The sequence below is a fragment of the Cnephaeus nilssonii genome (genome assembly GCF_951640355.1).
Source record: "Cnephaeus nilssonii genome assembly, chromosome: 9".
In the NCBI taxonomy this organism is placed as follows: domain Eukaryota; kingdom Metazoa; phylum Chordata; class Mammalia; order Chiroptera; family Vespertilionidae; genus Cnephaeus; species Cnephaeus nilssonii.
This window is the reverse complement of record NC_137080.1, coordinates 85,979,208-86,000,432: the sequence shown is the minus strand read 5'-3', so window position 1 is coordinate 86,000,432 and position 21,225 is coordinate 85,979,208. Positions and strand designations below refer to the sequence as shown.

Here is a 21,225-nt window from a genome sequence, read left to right as displayed (position 1 = left end):
AGTGGACATAAAAGTCCAATTAAAAACAATGAAAGGCAGAAGCAGACTCAAAATTCCTTGAAGAGAGAAAGAGGTTTCTGAAATTTCCTACTTTTATGGACAAAAGGACTCGAGACAGTTTCAACACAGTTCTCTTCTCAACAAAGAATTCCTCCCCACTCTACTTAGTTTTTACCCCTCTCTCTGGTCCCTTTTCACTCACCATGGTTCCTCCTCTTCTGGACCAAAGGCTCCCTACACTTGATCCTTCACTACGGCACCTGTGCCCTGACCTGTGCAGACCCTCTGGAGTATCTGCCCCCAACATGCACATTTGATTCCGCCCCTCTGCACTATACCCCATTCTGCATCCATCAGGATCCCTCTGGTTTTCCTGAACCCTGTGCTCTTCCCGTACTCCCCTTCTCATCCTTTAAACCCCGAGCCGTCTCTGCCTTCCTCCTCTCACCCTCTGCTCTCAGCCCCATCTCTTCACTTCACTATTTTTACCTTGGATCTCGCTGAACCTCATCAATTAACACAATTCCGCCGTTACCCGGTCCCACACCGCCATCACTTCTTACACCCGTCCTCTCTTTTCTTTCAGCTTTTCTGGTCCCCGAGTTGTCCTATAAACGCCCTCGCTCTCATCTCTCTGTCCTTGCACCCTTCCACTACGCTCTTCTTCCTAACTCCACCTGGTACTAGTCCAGTGTTTCATTCACCCTCTTTCACTTTCAAGAATTTACACCCATTGCCCACCACTAACCCATTACCTTTCTCAGAACCTCGCCGTTCCCACCCACCGCCAGTCCTAGTCCTTCAGCTCATCTCGCTCTGCACTAGTTCACACCCTTGTCACGTCTGGCTCTTAATCACTCTCTCTCCTCTGCTCCCAACTATCACCCCAGCTCTGCCTCTCCTCGCCGCCCACTTCCAACTCTAACCTCAGTGCCCATCACCCCGCTACCACCCCTGCAAAGCTTTCCCCTTCAAACCCTTGCTCTAGCACCTAACCCCAGGATGCCTCTTCCAAACGCCGGTCTTCCTAACCTCATTCCTTGCCCGGCTTCCTTCACACCCTCCCTGGTTTCTGCCTCCTTTCTACCTCCTAGGCTGGCTTTTCTCCTGCCTTCTAACCCTCTCTCCCCTTAATCCTCATGTCATTCTTAGACCGGTTCCCCGCAACCGCCCCCCAAGCCTGCCTTCCTCTCTTCTCCTCAAGGCTTTTACCCAAACCCAGTCGTCGCCCACCCCGCCAAAATCCAGCGCCGGCGCGCCAGGACCGCGGTCTCTCGCCTCCCGCCGGCCCCCGCCCCGGGCGCCTCCGGCCCGCCGGCGCCGCGGTCCCGCCCCCTGCCGCCGCTCCTCCCGCCCGCGAGGCGCGCGCCGCCTTTGTCGCCCCTCACCCGGTGTGAGGATTTTGCTTCTTTAAAGGGGAGGGCCAGTAAGCCGGAGACTCCTGTCCCCGCCTCCGAGTCTTGGAATGGGCTCCCTGGCCGCCCTGGTCCCCGTCTCCCCCACCCCCTGGAGCTACCCCCTTTGCCGCCTCCCCACCACCTCCACCCCCTTCCTCGACATCCACCCCCCCCCCCCCCTCTATTTACCGCCATCATCTGCACGCGCGAGCTGTCACCAGGGCGCGAGACAACCGAACTCGGCCCCGCCCCCTTCCCACCCATTGGCCCGCACGCCGGAGCCCCGCCCCCGGCCCCCGCATTGCGCCAACGGCGCAGCGTTGGGCCCAGACCCCGGCAAAGGCGTCCGCTCCCGGGGCTCGCGCCGCGGGCGCAAAGTTTAGGGTCAACCGTGAACGCGAGGCCAACTTGAGCCTAGCGTAAGGGGCGGCGGCGTAGAGGGACGCTAAGAATCGAAGTTTGGTTGAAGCACAAGAGGGGTAAATAAGGAGGTTTCCAGACAAAGAGACTCTTAAGGTACCGAGTCTCCTGTCCGTCCCTCCTCCTTAAAGGGCCAGACTCTCCCCAGCCCTTCAGCCGTGGAACAGTCAAGGAGTATTAGTTCCCCGCACTGTTTTTGGAGCTCCTTTAACATCTCTCACCACCGCCAAGCGGGGAAAGCCTTTCTCACTCTCCCGTCTAAGCTTTTGTTTTGTTCTGTTAAAAGACTTAAGTTTTAACCGGGTTGTTTGTTCCGAAAGAAGCAGCCTCGGGGCAGTGGGGTTTCCTGAGGCAGCGCCTTTGCCAAAAGTTACTGCTGGCTTCCATAAGGGGAGAGCACGTGTCTGACTTTTGTCACTGATGACCGAGGCGGGATTCAGCTTTTTATGGAAATCCCCTCAAGGAAGTTTCACTCCGTTAACTGAAGACGATTGTTCTGCAGATCGTGGGGATGGCGAACATACAGAACGGCGGCTATTCCTACAAGCCTTCTCTGTCTCAGAAAAGGTCTTTCCCGAGCAGCCTTCTGGGTGCATTGTCCGGACATAACTTGTGAGTGGTGACGGTACCCAAATAAGACCAACACTGTTACATCACCCAACACATGACTAAAGCAGGTAAAGGCTTATATTTAAATATAAGGACAAGGAAAAAAACATATGCGTTATCAGCTACACTGGCACAAGGCTACACACTTGTAAATATGAAATAGAGAAGCACAAAGGCCAACGAACAATAAAATAAGAAGGGGGAAACAGCACTGCATGTCCAAGCATGAAACTACAATGCCTGGAGCCAAGCTCAATTATGTGTGAAAACATTTCCAAAGGCAATTAACTTGGACATTTTTAAGAGATTTGATGGAAGAAAGGACCTGGTGATTGATTGATTTGGTGAGGATTTTGTCACGTGGCTCGAGTTCAAAGTTAGATATAAAATTCAGCATTCCCTTTGTTGTCTATCACCTTTAACGTTATTCTTTTTAAGAAATTCTTATCTTACATTATAACTCCTTACTTATTTTCTGCCTTTGGTCCCCAAACTGCCCAAGAAAATTCTTGGAGAATAAAGATTGTATCTTATTCAATGTTAATTCCCTAACAAAAAGCCTGACACATAATAGGTGCTTTTGTTGAGTGAAGGATTTGGGAGATACTTAGACTTCTGAAGGAAGGGGTACTCTCAGAATAGCAATCCAGCAGGTAAAGATTCTCAGTGCTGTGAGCATGTATTATTACATCAGTGTTTCTCAAAGTATGGCCTGTGAGCCCTTGGGATCCCTGAGACCCTTTTGGGGGTGGAGGTGGTCTAAGATCAAAACTATTTTCATAATAATAAGGTATTATTTGCCCTTGTTACTGTGATGACATTTGCACTGATGATATACCAAAAGTAATAATAGGTAAGCATAACCAATGGATACAGACACCAGGGGGGTGAGGCATGAGTGGGGGGGGGGGGCAATGGGGGGATAAGGACACATATGTAATATCTTAATCAATAAAGAAAAGAAAAAAATGACAGGTAAAATTGTTACTGCCTTAACACAAATCAAAGCAATTGTACTAGCAATCAAGGTTTTTATTCTTTATTGCCACCCATTCACAGGGAAAAAATATCTATTCTACTTAAGGAAGTCCTTGGTGAAGCACTAAAAATTATTTATTTTAGTACAGTTCTTTTCAATAATACTATTCAATGGATGTATGCATAAAGCACTTCTGTTCCTTACCTAAGCACAACGATTTTCTTGAGGAAAAGCACTTGTGCAATTTCTCTGAATTTTGAACTGAATTAGTAACTTTCTTCGTGGAATACCACTTTTCCTTGAAAGAACAGCTAACAGATGAACTAAAGTAATTCAGCCTTAGGTCTCTGACAGATATTTTCTCAAAAATAAACAAAGTGAGCCTGACAAGCATGTGTTAGCAATGATAAAACTCATGCTCTCAAACAAAACTTAGAATTTTTTGAACACTTGTATCCATCACTGTGAGCTTAACAGCTTCCCAGGGCTTTTCTGGTGAGATTGGTTGTGATATTAACAAATATAACTTTTTGATACTGTATGGTGAAATGTGTGTCAAAATTTACAAGATCTGCAGTATTTTCCAAATGACCAATGCACCAACCACACCTTGGTAAAAAGATCCCTTCCAAGTACAAAATAAACCAATGAATGCTAATATACAAGAGCACAAAAAGTTCACTGAGTTTGAGATTCCACATTGCAACTAACCTTTAGTGGAATTGTGATGTAGTATCAAAGAATTTCCATAATTATCTGAAAAGATTTTGTTGTTGTTGTTAATCTTACCAGAGGTTCCTTTTTTTCCCTATTGCTTTTGAGAGAGAGAAGGAAGGGGGGAAGGAAAAGAGAGAGAGAAACATCGATGTGAGAGAGACACATCCACTGGTTGCCACTCCAACGTGCTGTGCCCCCCATGCTGGGAGCAAACCCTCCAGCCAGGTACGTGCCCTAAACCGGGAATTGAACCCAAGACGCTTCAGTGAGCAGGCTGAAACTCTAACCACTGAGAAACACTAGCCATGTCTGAAAATATTAATACTAGAGGCCCGGTGCATGAAATTCATGCAGGGGGGGGGTCCCCTCAGTCCAGCCTGTACCCTCTCCAATTTGGGACCCCTTGGGGGATGTCCGACTGCCAGTTTAGGCCCGATCCCTATGGAATTGGGCCTAAACCGGCTGTCAGACATGCCTTTCGCAATCCGGGACCACTGGCTCCTAATTGCTCACCTGCCTGCCTGCCTGATCAGCCACAGGTTGAGAACCGCTAGCAGGGTCGCCTAAGACCGTCGGAAAACACAGCTATTTACATTACGATTCATAACAGTAGCAAAATTACAGTTATGAAGTAGCAACGAAAATAATTTTATGGTTGGGGTTCACCACAACATGAGGAACTGTATTCAAGGGTCGTGGCATTAGAAAGGTTGAGAACCACTGTGTTAGATGAAAGCAGACAGAATAAGAAGGCTATTTTCGATAATTCAAATATGAAACAACTATGCAGGATAGCTAACAAAAGATTTTATTGTAGCTTCAGAGTTAAGAGCTTAGGTAGTTCATCAATGAGGAATGGAAAATAGAATCAGGAACACTGAACTTTGTTTAAAGACACAACTGATTACAAATGCAATCAGGATACACATGGCATTAAAAAAACAACAACATTCAGAGACAGCCACAACAAAGGCTTGGGAGCTGAGGGGAAACAGGAATGGATGTGCTTCAATAAAAGATTAAAAGATACAGTTGTTTCTAACTTACTTCCTTTTTTTTTTAAGCCCAACCCCTTTTTCTTTAGGTTAAAGGAGAACAAGTAAAATGTTATCACTATGAATAAGTATTAAAAACATATTTCCATGCTTAAGAGATGGTCCATACAAATGATCCATACAACTGTGTTCACTGATCTGGTTACAAAAAAATACAAAAACCTGTATGCTGAATATATCCTCTGACCCCTCTCTACGCTGCTTTTTCTCTAATACAACTCTTTCCACTGGAGAATTTTAACCTGCCACTAAACAGCAATGACCTCACAACCTCCCACCTTAAACATCCTCACCAAACACCAATACCTTCAGCACCATTAAAAGATGCAAGAGCAGAAGAGAGACAGCATCTCCTTACTGATAAAGCACTCTTCTATTCTCCATTGAACCTCTCACGGAGCCGATAAAATATGGAGAGTCGGAATCATCATTCCCACTTTACAGATGAGACCCCAAAAGACCAACCTGATTGAAGCTACTAGGCAAATTAGAGACAGTACTACGCTAGCACCCAGCCATCTGTCTCTCACACATGGTCTCTTCCCGTTAATAGGCTGCCTCAGAACAACTGTCACCTCTAATCCCTAGCCTTGCCTTTCCTACATGACAAAAGATTTCTACCCTTAAAAACAGGTCAATGCCATCTGATGGGGCAGAAATGTGTTGGGAAATGAAACAGAGAATAAAAGAGAATTAGGATTCTTTGTCATAATAGTTCCAAAAAATTTTTTAAACCTGATTTCATCACAGATACTAGGAACTATTTCTCTGCCATCAATCACTTCCTTATGAAAATATATACTCATTATGCCAAATTCCATCATAACAATAATTTCCAGATCTCATCGAGTGTGGCATAATGGAAGAGTAACTGGGGGGCCACCAAGAAAGCCTGCTGTAAAGATTGCTTCATACAAATTTCTCCCACTCATTTCTAAAAGGTTCTGTCTATGTTTATGAAGGAGCAGTCCAGCTTCCCAGAAACTGAATGAAAGGCCTGAAGGACTACAAAATGAAGGAGGAAATTCCGTGGAGAGGACCCCAGATAAGGTGTCCGAAAGGCAGGGCAAGGTCTTGCTCCCAATAAGCCAGTTGGACATTTTTCACGCCTGCTTTATTTTTGTCTTCCTGCTGTTTCCCTTCAGAGATTCATTTTTTGGATCACGATCTCTGGAGATATTCTAATGAACCCTATAAATCCTATTCCCCCAAAACTGTGCACCTATACAAAACAGTCCCCAGTTTCAGGACATCTTAGGCCTCTTGAGGCTCCCCTTGGGGATTGATGACCTGCAATGTTAGAACCCCTATTTTAGGGTCATAGTTCATGCATACTCTGGCACCATCTAACAACAAATCCCTCATTAAGCACAATACAATCTCCACAACCTGCAAGGGAAAGGGCAAGTATGTTTGTTGGGTTTTTGTCTCAAGAGTTAATGAGAAAACCGGTGAAATACAGAGATACAGACGAAAGGGATTTCCCTAGATGCTGCCAAGTCAAGGCTGCATGACATGTGGGAGGGATGGTGTTAAAGATATGAGTACTGAAGGTCAAACTAGCTGACCTAAAGGGTCCCTTCTAACCCCCAGAGACTGAATTACAGAAACTCATCTTGGGGAAAGTCCACCCCAGGAAGTGACTGCTCTAAGGCCAAAGACACCAACCCCTGGGAGAAGACCCAACTTGTAATACAACTGGTTTCAGCCACTCCACATGGCAACTGTAACTAGGGCCTGCAGCCCAAAGCACTCAAACAGCAGCAGATACAGGGAGGGAGGCTGTAGGGAGAGAGAGGCAGTACTGGGAGTTACAAAAAGGCCACACATATACATCAGTCCTGCACGACTCTAGATCTTCTGTGAATGTCCTCAGAATGTTCAAACTATAGACCTTCCTATCTTGTACTTTAAGAGCCTCAACTTTCAAAACCTGGAAGACATGCTTAAGTGGGAGTTTCTTTTTTTTTATTTTATTGATTTTTTACAGAGAGGAAGGGAGAGGAATAGAGAGTCAGAAACATCGATGAGAGAGAAACATCGACCAGCTGCCCCCTGCACACCCCTCACTGGGGATGTGCCCACAACCAAGGCACATGCCCTCGACCGGAATCGAACCCGAGACCCCTGAGTCCGCAGGCCGACGCTCTATCCACTGAGCCAAACCAGTCAGGGCTTAAGTGGGAGTTTCTAACCGCTCCTCTTACCTGGCAGGATTTGGAGATAGAAATTTCACTTCCTCATGCTGAAGCCTCAAAAATGAATACTGGACCCACTGGTGGGAAGGAATGGTCAGTTTTTAGTTATTTTCTTCAGTGGAGCAGTGACACCAATGGAGGTCGGGGAAATGTGACTACTTGGTACTCAAGATCCAAGGAAAGCCAGCAGGAGGCAGCACAGGAGCAAGGTGCGGTGAATCAGAACAGCACAGCAGAAACAGAGCAGGAACCCCCAACGGATACAAGAAATGGACTAGACACTAAACAGAGCATAGTGTTTCCCCAAATTCCAGCATTTTCCTTCTGCCTCTACAGATTTGCCATTTGCCGGTATCATCTGTACTATAACTTAATAGTTCTCTTTTCAAAAAACTTACCCTCACCCTAAGGAATAAAAAGCTAGTTATAGTTTTCTCTAATACACTTTAGAGTAAGACATAAGTGTTAACGTAACAATGTTTTCCACATTCCATTTGAAATCACCTGGCACCACAGAGGTCCGGTGTCACACTGACACATGCTGGTAGCTAGGAGACCTGGTTGTGAAGTTTGGTCCTGATTCCAGCCTTATGTCTAGGAAGCCACTGCTTTCCCCTCTTACAGGAGAACTAGATGAGCCCCACAGCTGCCCTGCCTAGCTCTGAGAGTCAAGGTTGACAGATTTCTATGTGGCTCTGGCAAAGGTAGCCACCAAGGTGACTTGTTAGCAGGGTCCTAGAAATTCCCGTTTCTGCTCTTTTAGGGGTAGCTACAGGTGGGGAAAGGGGTAATGCATTTGGAAGCAAAGGAAGTTGGGTAGAAGACAGCCTAGTGTAGAAGGAAGAACATGAGATTTGAGCCCAACAATTATGGCATCTCCATTTAGCAGCCAAGTTTAAGGTTTTTTTCATTTATAAAGTGAAGATAACCATGCCCTTTTTCCTTAAATTTATACATTTTCTCCTCAATTTTCAATCCACCGGAGCTTACAAAAATCCACACACTGATATTCCTAGACTACTCTTGCAAGCCCCATCTAAACTTGCACACAAGTTGTCTATGGATAACATTTGGGCCCTTCTTACTCGTTACTAGTTCCATTTTTGGCAATTTTGCAAGTGGAGGCATATTTGTGTTGTTTTTTTTTTTGTTTTTTTTTTTTTCTTTCTGTTTAGCCATTTCATATAGAAGGAGGACACACACAAATCCTCCCCCTTCAGATCATGGCAATGCTAATCTATCCCATAAGTGGAGTCATATTTGTTAAAATGTATTGCATTACCCGCCTTTTTTAGTGATAAATTTTCTTTAACTGATACAAAGGACAAACACAGGCAAAATTAACTAAAGTGGCAGTTCTTAAAGCCTGAGCTGGACTTAAAGCTGGTCAAATGTGTGCTCATAAAAGACTGGTGGCAGCCTACAGAAAAATACAAGTAGATACATCTGGATAAGAGCACATATAAGTCAGAAGGCCAAAAACATAAGGTCTGTGCATTTTATTGTGTGTAAACCAGATCTAAAACATACCTGAATTTCAATATAGCAAAAATAAACCAGAAAAGCAGGGGGAAGTGAGAACAACAAATGCAGGGGACAGGTCCTAGAGTTATAAAGTTGAATCGAGCTTCCTGCCAGCCAAAGCGAAAAGGATCTACTAACAGATTCTTGCTGCAGAGCCCTATGTGTGAAAACAATTTCTCCTTAGGTGCCTTCAAAGAGGACAGCGTGGCAGTGTGTACATTAGCATCTTTCCTACCACCATCCCCAACTGTATATGTCAATGTTAGCCTGACTGAACGTTTCTGCAGCAGGAGTGGGGTGGGCAGGCAATGTTGATCAAATGAGCAGCTTGGAGACACAAATGAGATGAGAAAGAGCTCAGTGCATCAAGTCAACTGGGTGCATGCGAACTGTAGAGGCCTAGATCCTGAGACTTAGGCAAGGGGTTCGGAACTGACTTTCTAGTGTGACCAATCTAGCTAAACCAAAAGGGACTCTGGCATCAGCCCTATCCCAATCCAATTCATAAACAACTGGCTTAGTTAGAGGGAGTACTAACTGCAAAATAACAGCCAAGAGCATTCCTGGGCACATCCACTGAGCCCCATGTAGCAGAGGTCATTAACTAGACCATTTTCTCCATCTTCCAGTCACAGGATCCCTGAGTTTTAACTGGGCACATGACTACTCAAATAAGAGGCTGTATGTCCTGCTGTCCCTTTCAACAAACAGTGGCCACAGTGGTTTGAGCAACTCCAAGTCATTCATATCCTTTATAAAAGAAATTGCTTTGTTCTCTCTTTCCCCAGTGGAATGCGGACATAGAGCTGATGAGTCTGCTTTGACCTTGCAGACAAGGACAACAAGCTAGTGGTGGCTGAACAACAGGATTAAAAAAACCCAAGTTCCTGATGACCTTGTACAGTTAAACCTGCCCTGGACCATCTGACTACCTCTGTTCTATTAAAAGAGCTTAAACTTCTACTAGGCTCTCTTTGTTATATAGGACTCAGGCAAGTCCCTAGAAAAGTCAACTCTCAATTCACTTCAGCGAACAGGTCAGAAAATGACATCCATAAACTAAGCTGGCCTCCTACTCCTCTAGGAGGTGAAGCACATCTCTGAGCAGAGGAAGAGGCCTTTATTGCAGCACAGCCCAAACACAAAATGCAGCCTGCCCACTGGCCTCGGCCAAATCCACAATCGCTGGAGATACAGACTACTTTCCCCACCAAGGCCAGGCAGGGACGCCCCTGTCCTACCTTTGCCCCTACAGCAGGAAAGCTCCCAGCTTCTCCACTCTTCATAATTACCGATCTGGAGGACAGGCCAAGTCCAGTAAGACAGGGAGTGAAACAGCTGTCAGGGGACTGTGTGTGAGGGTCAGGGGAGGGGGGTCCGGAGCCCCAGAACACAAGCCACAGCTGGGAACTGGAGGAGAGAAGCCTCCATGTCCACCCTGGGTTTCTGGGGCCCAGGGCCCTGAGGGTGTAGCACCTGCTCCTCCTGTGGAGTCTCTTGGTGACAGAGCTCAACCATGCAGCTGCCAGTCACTAACGAATCCCAGCCACCGGCACCTGCTGCTGCTTGCGAATCTTGTTGAAGAGTTCCATGTACTGGACCATGGTATCTGCTGGGCCGTAGACGGTGTCGTGTCTGTTGCCAAACACTGCGGGAGCCCCTGGCGTGTGGCTGCCTAGAAAACTCTGTAGGAATTCGAGCAGCAGGCTCCAGCAGTCACTAGCTACCACACACGGGCCATATTCCACCTGGGACCAAAGGAACAGAGAATGAGGGTGAGTGCAGGCAAGGATGAGGACTTCTGTTTCCCTTGCACCTTCTACCCTTGCTCCCATCTTCCCCAACCCCAAGCCAAAGACACACACCTTCTAGCACAGTGTTGCTGCACAGGAAATATTCAACCTGAACACCAGGGATTTAACACACCACCATTCCCTTTAGGCATCTTTGACATTCTTGTTTGGAGTTATCAACCCCCAGCCCTGCCCACAAGATCCAAGGGCAGATCTGGGCCCCTTTGGATTATCTCAGAACTATATAATCCCTACCTGCTGGGACATTCAGGGAGAGCTCAGGAAATCCTGAGAAAACGAAGAGAGAAAGAATGTGTGTGTGTGTGTGTGTGTGTGTGTGTGTGTGTGTGTGTGTGTGCGCGCGCGCGCTCAGTATCTGGTTCCATGTGCAGAACCCAGGTTCCCTAACTCATATTCATACAGGGGAGCAATAGAGCGCAAAGTGGACACATATGCTCATAAGTCTCTGCAAGACCAAACATTACTCCCAGGTAGACCCAGCCTGGGCTCCAACCTTAAGAAATAATTTTCTGATCAATGTAGCAGGGGCCACATGATACACATCTTCAGCTTTCTCACTGGGGAAATCACTGGTAACCAGAGGAGAACCAGCACAGAAACAGCTGGGTTACGTTTGTACTACAAAGTTGGAAATGTGGAGGATAAACACTGGGTTCCCAGTGGGTCTCAGCAAATGCAAGGTGTGTCTCAAGCTGAAAGGGCCAGGAAATCTTGGCCCTCGAGTACCCTGGAATTTTAGAGCAGTAACCCACTAATGCCCTGTTCTCCGCGGGGGCCACCTTTTAGGACTTAGCCATCCCCATGTCTCCACATTAGAGTCCCTCCTTAAATGCTGGTCCTGTAGGAGGCTCACAATCCAAGTCAGCCGTGCTCTCATTGGCACAAAGTCCCAGAGCAATCTGTGGCATTTCTCATAGACTAACTTCAAAAATGGTCTGTGTTCTGACCCTGCTCTCTTACTAAATAAAAAATTTGCAAACAGCAGGCCCCATAGCCATGTATTATTTTTTTTTATCTCACACAGTGGTGGGCAGATTGTGGATTACCACTGGTCCTAACGCCAGCTACCTGTCACACTCCCTCTTTGTCATTTTCAGTCTATCCCTCAACGATGAAATCATCACATGTACCCCTTTCCACCAGGAAAGTGGATAGCATGGCAAAAGGAAAGGCACATCTTTGCTACACAACTTTTGAGACCCATCTTACAGCATACTAAGGAGAGATGTGTGGACCCACCTCCCAAAAGTTAACTGCACCGAAAGCTGACCTGGTCTGCTCCAATCCTCTTGTGAAGGATGACTGGTCCCTCACAGAATTCGCCTGCCTCCCTTGGTTATGCCTTCCCTTCTCCAGCAAGCCAGCCTTTCTAAGCTTTCTACCTGCTGTGATCCCAGCTTCCAATTCCCATCCTGGTCTAGAGTCTCCAATGATAAAGGACAGGGTAAAAGGTGCAGGTGCAGGGGGCAGGTCGGCATAAACACCGGTTTGCACTCAGAGTGACGTGGAAATCTGCAGTGCCCTCTGCTGAGCAGCTCCTTCAGCACATCCCGCTCCTAATTCACCAAGGTCTTACCTCCACAGAGATGCCTCGGGCACTGGGCCCCATTGTGACCGTGCCCACCTTCACTAGGAAGTCACAGTACTGGTAACGGGTGCCCCGGGTCTCAATCTTGCTGGCCTTGGCACTCTGGAAGAAGCCCTTGAGCTTCACCATGAGCACATCAAAGTTGGTGTCGGCAATAAGGCAAGGGCCATTCTCAAAGAGGGCGAAGCAGCTCAAAGGGTATTCCGAATTGTGCATCACATACATCAGCTTCCCAGTCTGACCTGCAGGCACAGAGATCCTACTCAGCATCAAGACTTACGTCAGCAAACCCCAGAATAGAGGCAAATGCAGGGAACAAGGCCAGATGGCATTACCTAAGCAGTCTTGGGTGGGGCCGGGGGATCCCCTTACCAACAGCCTTTTCTGAAGAATAGCATGTGGTAAAATCTACCTGCTCTACAGAAAAGGTGAGGGGCACACAGGGAACTCACTAGCGTTAATAACAGTTGAATTTTTAAGGTGAGTGATAGGGTCATAGATGGATGATGATCATGATTTACTCACAGAGACTTTACATATAGTCTTTTATATAATCACTAGATGCCCGATGCATGAAGATTCGTGCTAGAATGGGCTTTCCTTTCCCTGGCTGCCAGCACCGCCTTTCCACTCTGGCCCAGCCCCTTTCCGCTCAGGCCCCGGAGCCGCCTCTTTCCGCTCTGGGAGCCGCCTCTTTCTGCTCCAAACCTGCCTTCCCACACTGTCCAGAGGCCCTGAGAGACAGGGTGGGGCAGAACGCCCCCGTCACTCAGCACCTGTGTATGCAAATTAACCCCCATCTTTGTTGGGTTAATTTGCATATCACTCTTGATTGGCTGGTGGCGTAGCGGAGGTACGGTCAATTTACATGTTTATCTATTATTAGGTAAGACTAGAGTCCCGGTGCATGAATTCGTGCACGGGTGGAGTCCAGCCCGCCCACCCTGATGGGCCCGGAGGGCTAGGGGGAAGAGACACGGGACATTGGCCAGTCGGCCCGTCCCCGATCGGGGTGGGGGAGTGATCCGGCAGGGGGAGGGGCCGCAGGCGGTTGGCAGGCCAGCCCTGCCACCTGATCAAACTCCCAGTGGAGGGGACAATTTGCATATTAGCCTTTTATTATATAGGACAGGTCACATAACAAGGAAGATGAAATAACAGCATTTCAGTATGCCAAATGAAGCAGACACTCTCTTCTGTCCACTCCTACCTTCCTTGGCCTCTCCCTCTTTGATATATAAGTGGCCCCAGAGACACAGCAAAGGGGAGTATTTGAGAATGAGGCTAGGAAGATAGACCAGAGCCAAGCGGTGCTACATCTTGTCTTCCATGCTCACGAAGCCTGGACTCCATTCTAAAAGCAATGGTGAAGCCTTGGACAATTTTAAGACATCAGCCGACTTTGGAAGCTAGCATGAACTCAGCATCTGAAATCCAAAGGTCTAGTTTTCTCATTGATTACTATAGATTTTCTGCAAGAAGGAAGTGAAGTTATATATATATATATATATATATATATATATATATATATACACACTAGAGGCCTGGTGCACGAATTCGTGCACCAGTAGTGTCCCTTGGCCTGGCCTGTGGAATCAGGCTGAAACCGGCTCTCTGACATCCCCTGAGGGGTCCTGGATTGCAAGAGGGTGCAGGCCAGGCTGAGGGACCCCACTAGCACACGATTGGGGTCAGGGAGGGGAGCAGGAGGTTGGCCAGCTGGGGATGGACCGCAGGAGGGCTCCAGGGGCATGTCCAGCCTGTCTTGCTCAGTCTGATCGGCCAGATCCCAGCAGCAAGCTAACCTACCGGTCAGAGTGTCTGCCCCCCTGGTGGTTGCACGTCATAGCAACTGGTCTACTGGTCAACTGTCTGCCCCCTAGTGGTCAGTGCATGTCATAGCGACTGATCAACAGGTCAACTATCTGCCCCCTGGTGGTTAGTGCATGTCATAGCAAGCAGTTGAGCAGCCTTAGCATACCATTAGCTTTGATTGGTTGAACAGACGACCGAACACACTTAGCAAATTAGGCTTTTATTATATAGGATGTGTGTATATGTGTGTATGTGTGTATTTGATTAAGTGGAAAATGGAAGAAGGCAAATGGAAAGGAAGATTTCCTCTCTCATACATTACAAGAGTTAATGAATAGACTGCCACAATCTCACATATTTATATTTATTAAATATTTAAACTATTCCCAACACTGTCCTAGGGTTTAAGAAGCATACAAGTATAGGACTTAGCCCTGGCCTCGAGAAGCTAATAATCTCACTAGGGATAGGTTAAAAACTTTAGGACCTAAACTAGGATACAAAGAGAGGGCAGGACTCAGCCACATGGAGAAGGAAAAAGACATTCTAGGCAATGATGAGAGTGTAGCAATGAGAAAGAGAGAAGGGGTGGGGAGAGCTGGGGCATTGTGATCTGTATATATGCCTCCACTCTGCTGCCACTTGCTGAACACAACAGGCTCTGCACAAACCTCCCTGCACATCCCTCCTGACTGCCTGTTGCCAGTTCCCACCTTTCACCTCCCGCAAATCCACTTCAAACAGTTCAACCCTCAAAAAGACATCCAAAGCTGATCTGTCATTATGTTCTTGTGCAAACTCACTGTAATAACATAATTCATATGAGTCTGCAAGTATTCTTACTGTCTTGAAAATATTTTGAAAGTCAACAAAATGGAAAATGGAAGAAGGCAAATGGAAGATTTCCTCTCTCATACATTACAAGAGTTAATGGATAGACTGCCACAATCTCAAATATTTATATTTATTTTGTTTTTTAATGAAGAAGCCACTCCCAGTTGTTTATAGACAATACTATCTTTTTAATCAGTGAAGTAGTTTCTTATCTGCACAAATGTGTGAAGTAAGCTGAACCAGTGTCACTGTCCCCCTTTTGCAGATGAGGAAAATTATGGGTCCCAGACCACCACCACCACATGGAAACTTGTTACAAATGCAAATTATCCACCCCACCCCAGACCTACTGAGTCAGAAAGTCTGGGAGAGAGGCCTGTGTTAACAAGCCCTCCAGGTGATGCTAAACGCTGGTCAGTGTGAGAACTGCAGATCTAAAGGCACAGAGCCAGCAAGCAGCAGAGCTGCAACTCCAATCAGGCTTTCTGACCTCAACTTTATTGCTCTTTCCATTCTACCCAATTGCCTGCCAAGAATGATGTCTCCCTAACTGGACTGTAGTTCCTTAAAAACAAAGGTCTGATCAGGAGAAAAACAGCCCACACCAGGCAATTTCATAGAAGTAGTGTTTCTGTATATATACAAACCAGAGGCCCGGTGCACGAATTTGTGCACCAATGGGGTCCCTCGGCCTGGCCTGTGGGATCGGGCTGAAACCAGCTCTCCGACATCCCCCGAGAAGTCCCAGATTACAAGAGGGCGCAGGCCAGGCCAAGGGACCCCACCAGTGCACAATTGGGGCCGGGAGGGACGCAGGAGGTTGGCCAGCCAGGAGGGACCATGGGAGGGCTCCAGGGTGTGTCCAGCCTGTCTCGCTCAGTCCCAATCGGCCAGACCCCAGCAGCAAGCTAACCTACCGGTCGACTGTCTGCCCCCTGGTGGTCAATGCACATCATAGCAACTGGTCGACCAGTCGACTGTCTGCCCCCCTGGTGGTCAGTGCATGTCATAGCGAGCAGTTGAGTGACCGTGGCATATCATTAGCATATTACGCTTTGGTTGAATGGATGACCGGACGACTGGACACTTAGCCATATTAGGCTTTTATTATATAGGATGTTTTATTTTCCAAATGCTTTCATAACCATTTTATCTCTTGATTCTTACTTCCTTCCCACCAAAACAATGGTTAACACTGCAATTTTACAGATGATGAAACTCAGTATAGCTCTTAGCTACCGCTTATTAAAGGTTCATTACATGACAACCTCAGTTCTTGTGCTTTGCATGTATTAACTTATTTAATTAGCACAATAACACCAGGAGGTAAGTACTACACTTAACTTCATTTTACAGGTGAGAGAACTGTACCGGAAAGGGTGCAAAAACAGAACCCTCACCAGACAGTTTCATTAGAGGGGGGGGATTTAATACAGGGAACAAAATATAGGGGATAGAAAAACTAAAAAACTAAATGGAATGATGATGTCATCCAAAAATTAGCAACACAAGGAGCCATTATCATCCCTAAGCCTGGAAGGAAATAGAGATGTGCTATTATTAGAGCCATGAGCAAAGGCTGCCCAGCGGGAGCTAGAACCAAGGACACAGCCAGAGACACTGCCTAAAGCAGAGGGAGAGACGAACTGTGGTCTCCCTTTCTCCTGTCCTCTGATCTTCCCCAATGCCTTTGCAGATCCAGGGAATGAATCTATGGGAAAATAGGAAAATTACCAGCATAGAAACAGTCGCAGGTTGTGGGACTTACCTAATGTGTGGTTAGTATGTGGCAGAGCTAGGATTCAGTTATCTGGTTCCATGTCTAGACTCTGAATCACTGTGCTATGGAACTGTCAAAGGGAAAGTTACTGCAGAACCCAGGTTCCCTAACTCATATTCAAAGATCCTCTTTGCCTCCTTACCGTCACCACCACCACCATCCACAGCCATCTCATCTCTTAATACATTTAATACAAAAGGTGATTCATCAATCAAGGTTATGCTAACAAGGTAGCCAAGGCCACTGTCCAGGTGCGGGAAACAGGAAGCCTTTCTGCAAAAAGTTCTCGAAACTCTAAAGCTCTATTAGAATCCTATACAAAAACGTCTGAGCTTAAAGGAGTCTTTCTCAGACTTAGAGTGCATAACGGGGAGCTCGTTAAAATGCAGATTATGAGGCCCACAACACCAGTCAGTCCGTAAGCAGAGCCAGGAACTGCACCTTTAACAAGTAGCCAAGATGATTTTGATGAAGGTAGTAACCAACCCTCTGAGAAACACTGCTTTAAAAGTCCAAGTGCAAAAAGACTAAAACATGGGCCAGGTCTAAGAGATGAAGGATCAAGAATTAATGAATTAAGCCCTAGCTGGTTTGGCTCAGTGCCTAGAGCGTCGGCCTGCTGATTGAAGGGTCCCAGGTTCGATTCTGGTCAAGGGCACATGCCTGAGTTGCGGGCTCGATCCCCAGTAGGCAGCCAATCAATGATTCCCTCTCATCATTAATGTTTCTCTCTCTCCCTCTCCCTTCCTCTCTGAAATCAATAAAAAATATACTAAAAAAAAATCTACACTAATAAAAGAGAAACATGCAAATTAACCATCACTCCACTATGCCAAGCCACGCCCACAGCCAAATTAACCCAACCAAAATGGCAGCTGGCCACGGAGCTGGAGCAAGAAGGAAGCTGGGGTTGCCCCCGGCGATGGAGAAAGCCAAGCTTCTCGCCTGGCCAGCCCTGGCCTCGGCTCAAGGCTACAAAGTTTCAATTATAGAAGATAAATAAATCCCAACAAAAATGGCAGCAGCCACAGAGCTGGAGAGAGCAGGAGGCTTGGGTTTCCCCCGGCGATGGAGGAAGCCAAGCTTCCCGCCCCACCCTAGATGGCCCTGGCCTCTGCTCAAGGCTACAAAGTTTCAATTATAGAAGATAAATAAATCCTAGATACTTGCTTCCAGCAGGCCCTGGCCTCTGCTGAAGGAGGCGCTGAAAAAAAAAAAGAAAAAGAAAAAAAGGAGGGGCTGGGACCTTGGGTCGCTGGGGGGTGATCAGGCCAGGATGGGACGGCAGAGGCTGTTGGGGGTAAGCAGACCAGCAGGGGGCCAGTTGGGGGTGAGTAGGCTGTCAGTGGGGGTCAGCGGAGGTGATCAGGACAGCAGCGGAGGGGGGACAGTTTGGAGTGAGCAGGCCAGCAGGGGGGCAGTTGGGGGTGAGCAGGCCAGTGTGGAGGGAAGGTAGGGGCGAGCAAGCCAGCAGGGGGAGCAGTTGGGGGCGAGCAGGCCAGCAGGGGGGGGGGCAGTTAGGTGTGGTCAGGCTGGCAGGGGGGCATTTGGGGGCGAACAGGCCGGTGGCGGGGGGCAGTTGGGGGCGAGCAGGCTGGCAGGCAGAGTGGTTAAGGGCAATCAGGCAGGCAGGCAGGCAGGTGAGCAGCTGGAACCAGCAGTCCCAGATTGTGAGAGGGATGTCCAACTGCCGGTTTAGGCCTGATCCCTGTAAACCGGCAGTAGGACATCCATCAAGGGGTCCGAGATTGGAGAGGGTACAGGCCGGGCTGAGGAACACCCCCCCCCACGCATGAATTTCATGCACCGGGCCACTAGTGTGTGTATATATATATATATATATATATATATATATATATATATAAATGCACAGCATTTATAAAAAAAAGAATTAATGAATTCCGAAACACATCTGCCACATGTTCAAGAATATCACTCTTAGAAGAGCAGGAAGATTTCAGTGAACATAAATGTCTATCAACTCCAAGCCAGGATGCAGACGCATCTCACTAACCTTGGCTGCCAAGGGTAGAAGCAGCCGTGTGATAGGTCTCACAGTCTACACAAAATGTTCCTTGCTTCTCTGCCCCGAGCATCTCCAATTTCCGGGTGAGGAGCTCCACGGTCTGCTGGACACTCTTGCCCTCAGCCACAGGCATCTGGGACACACTGGAAGGGAGAGGATCAAATCGTCAGTATCCAGAGACATGAGCACTGGCTGAGCCACTCCATCACCCATGGAGTCACAGCTCATCAGGACCACAGAGACCACCCACCGTGACCCCTTTATTTTAAAGATGCAGAAATAAGAGACCCACAGTCCCTAAGAACACAGATCTCATGATTCTCTCACAACAGCGCAGTGAACTTCCTATCACACCAGAATTTCCTAAGCATGGCAGGTGCGCCAACATTCAAGAGAAGATTTTAGGTGGCACACAGACTAAACCCTTGACAACACTGTGTCATGTAATGAGTTTCCTTCACAATTATTTCAGTTCTGACTATATCAAGGAGATAGCCTTTATGTGGGGTATGTTTTTCCCAAATCTAACACTCCGAATGTGTGCTATCCAGTACAGTAGCCACAAGCCACATGTGGCCATTTACACTTAAACAAGAATGGAGTCCAAACAATGAAACAAAAAAATGTTATTTCCAAGACTTCCTTCTATGGTGAGTAAAACTTAACTTTCCCTTTAGAGTGGTAGTTAACAGTCACCAAGTCCCAACTATGTGCCAGACAGTGTCCAAAAGCCTTGAGATAAATAAACTATTTGAATCCTCACAATAGCCCTAGGTGTGCTATTATTTATCTCCTTATTACAAACGGGGAAACTGAAATACAGAGCGGTTGACTTGCACAAGGTCACACCACTTGGTGTGGTGCAGCCAAGATTCAAAATCAGGCAAACTGGCTCCATATCCGTGCCCTTAACTACTACAGTAGACTACTTCCCTAGGGATATAGTTAAAATACTTTTAAGAAATAGGTTTAAAAGGAAACATTAACAAATACTAGTACAAGTAGTACTTAGCTATGTAAAAATCAGAAAGACAGCCATTTGTGACTGAATTTGGGGAGACACTGCATTACTTGATAATCAATCAGCCAAATGAAGCTATAAAGGTAGAGTCCTACTTATTGCTAAAAATTGTCACCACTCTCCATCAAAAAAGCACTAATAAGGAATGATGATGATGTACCTTATTTTGAAACATTAGAACATTTCTAAAATGATGGTACTGGGGTGAGAAGTGCTAGGAGCCTGAAAAAGTTGATAAGGATCCTAACAGAGAGCCCTTTCCCTCGGTCTGCCTTCTCTCTCGAAAGAACAGGGACTTCCAGGGTTCCAAGCCTCTGTGCTGCTCACTTGCCTTTCCCATCGCCCACACATCTCCCTTACCCTAGGAATCGGAGGAGGCTGGTGATGTCAAATGTAGTCAACACAAACGCAATCACTGACAAACTGGCAAGAGCCTGGGTGAACAGGAGTTTCCACAGGCTCTGACCCGGGAAGCCTAGAGTCAATGACTTCAGATAGCCTGGCCTCCAGTCCTCTCTGATTGGAAATGCTTACACTTACTGCTGTTTTTTTTTTTTTTAAGGCTCTGAAATCTAGCATTTTGGAACTAATGACTCCAAGAGCATATCTTTCCCTATCACCCTGACTTATAGTGAGTTAGAGATTTTAGAAGTCCACAGAAACAACACAAATCATGAAGAAAACAGGTCCTGAAGAAGTGATGTGCCTAGAACCCAAATCTCCTAATTCCCAATAGCTTCACCCCACTCCCACCCCCCTAAACCCAAGACCTTAAAATGGTCAAACTAGAACTTGACATAGACTGGTCTAACTACATTTAGTGGCTGGAAGGAGAGACAGGTGAAAACCTGAAAAAAGATACTGTCTCCTCTTTGCCTATCCCCAAACCCCTCTAGCCCTGCCTGCTGATGAGTTCTAGCCCACACACACATCCTTCTTTCCGACCCTCAAGTTCCAACCCCGGCCTCACCGGAGGGAAGATGTGCCAAGAAAACGGGAAGGAGGCACCCAACCATTGATGGGTTCCTGGGATAAAACCCAGGAGGAAAGGGGCGCATCTCCAAGGAACCAGGCCCGGAGACTCCACAGCCCTCACCGTGTCCCCCTCACCCACACAACCCGAAGACATCGTGCCAAACTCCCGAGGGACAGCAGACCCGAGCCCGACCCTCCTCCAGGGAGCACTCCCGGCTCCGAGGGCCCTTCACGACCCCAAGTCCCGCCCCACAGTATCCCCTGCAGTCCTACCAAGTCACTCCCATGATGTCGGACCAGGAGGATGGCAGGACCAAACGGTTGAAACGCAGAGTTCTCTGGCCACGCACCGTTAGTGAAGCCCCCTATTGCAAACTCCGGTGGAGGGGGTGTTCCGGAAGTGACGTAAAAACAGAGCGCCCAGTCGACGCACCACGAGGAAGAGGGGCGTGTCTAGGCGCCTCCTCTGTGAC

General features: G+C 47.2%; 2 protein-coding genes across 5 annotated transcripts in view; both read right to left on the bottom strand.

Moving 5' to 3' along the window:
* Window positions 1–1,618, bottom strand: part of USP49 (ubiquitin specific peptidase 49) — a 103,935-nt gene extending 102,317 nt beyond the window's left edge. For 2 of the 4 annotated variants that reach the window (XM_079780583.1, XM_079780585.1), the window contains exon 1: window positions 203–862. The gene's annotated coding sequence lies outside the window, so the exon portion shown is untranslated. Of the gene's footprint in view, window positions 1–202; window positions 863–1,586 lie in introns of those variants that run through there. The other 2 variants (XM_079780584.1, XM_079780586.1) reach the window with 2 other exon arrangements.
* Window positions 1,619–2,213: 595 nt separating this feature from the next.
* On the bottom strand, window positions 2,214–21,142 carry MED20 (mediator complex subunit 20). Its single transcript, XM_079780615.1, has 4 exons — window positions 21,026–21,142; window positions 18,745–18,899; window positions 12,290–12,543; window positions 2,214–10,647 (listed from the first exon to the last, which is right to left on the bottom strand). The coding sequence occupies exons 1-4, from the start codon at window positions 21,037–21,039 to the stop codon at window positions 10,432–10,434; spliced, it is 639 nt and encodes a 212-aa protein (XP_079636741.1). The 5' UTR covers window positions 21,040–21,142; the 3' UTR covers window positions 2,214–10,431.
* Between the last annotated feature and the right edge of the window lie 83 nt (window positions 21,143–21,225).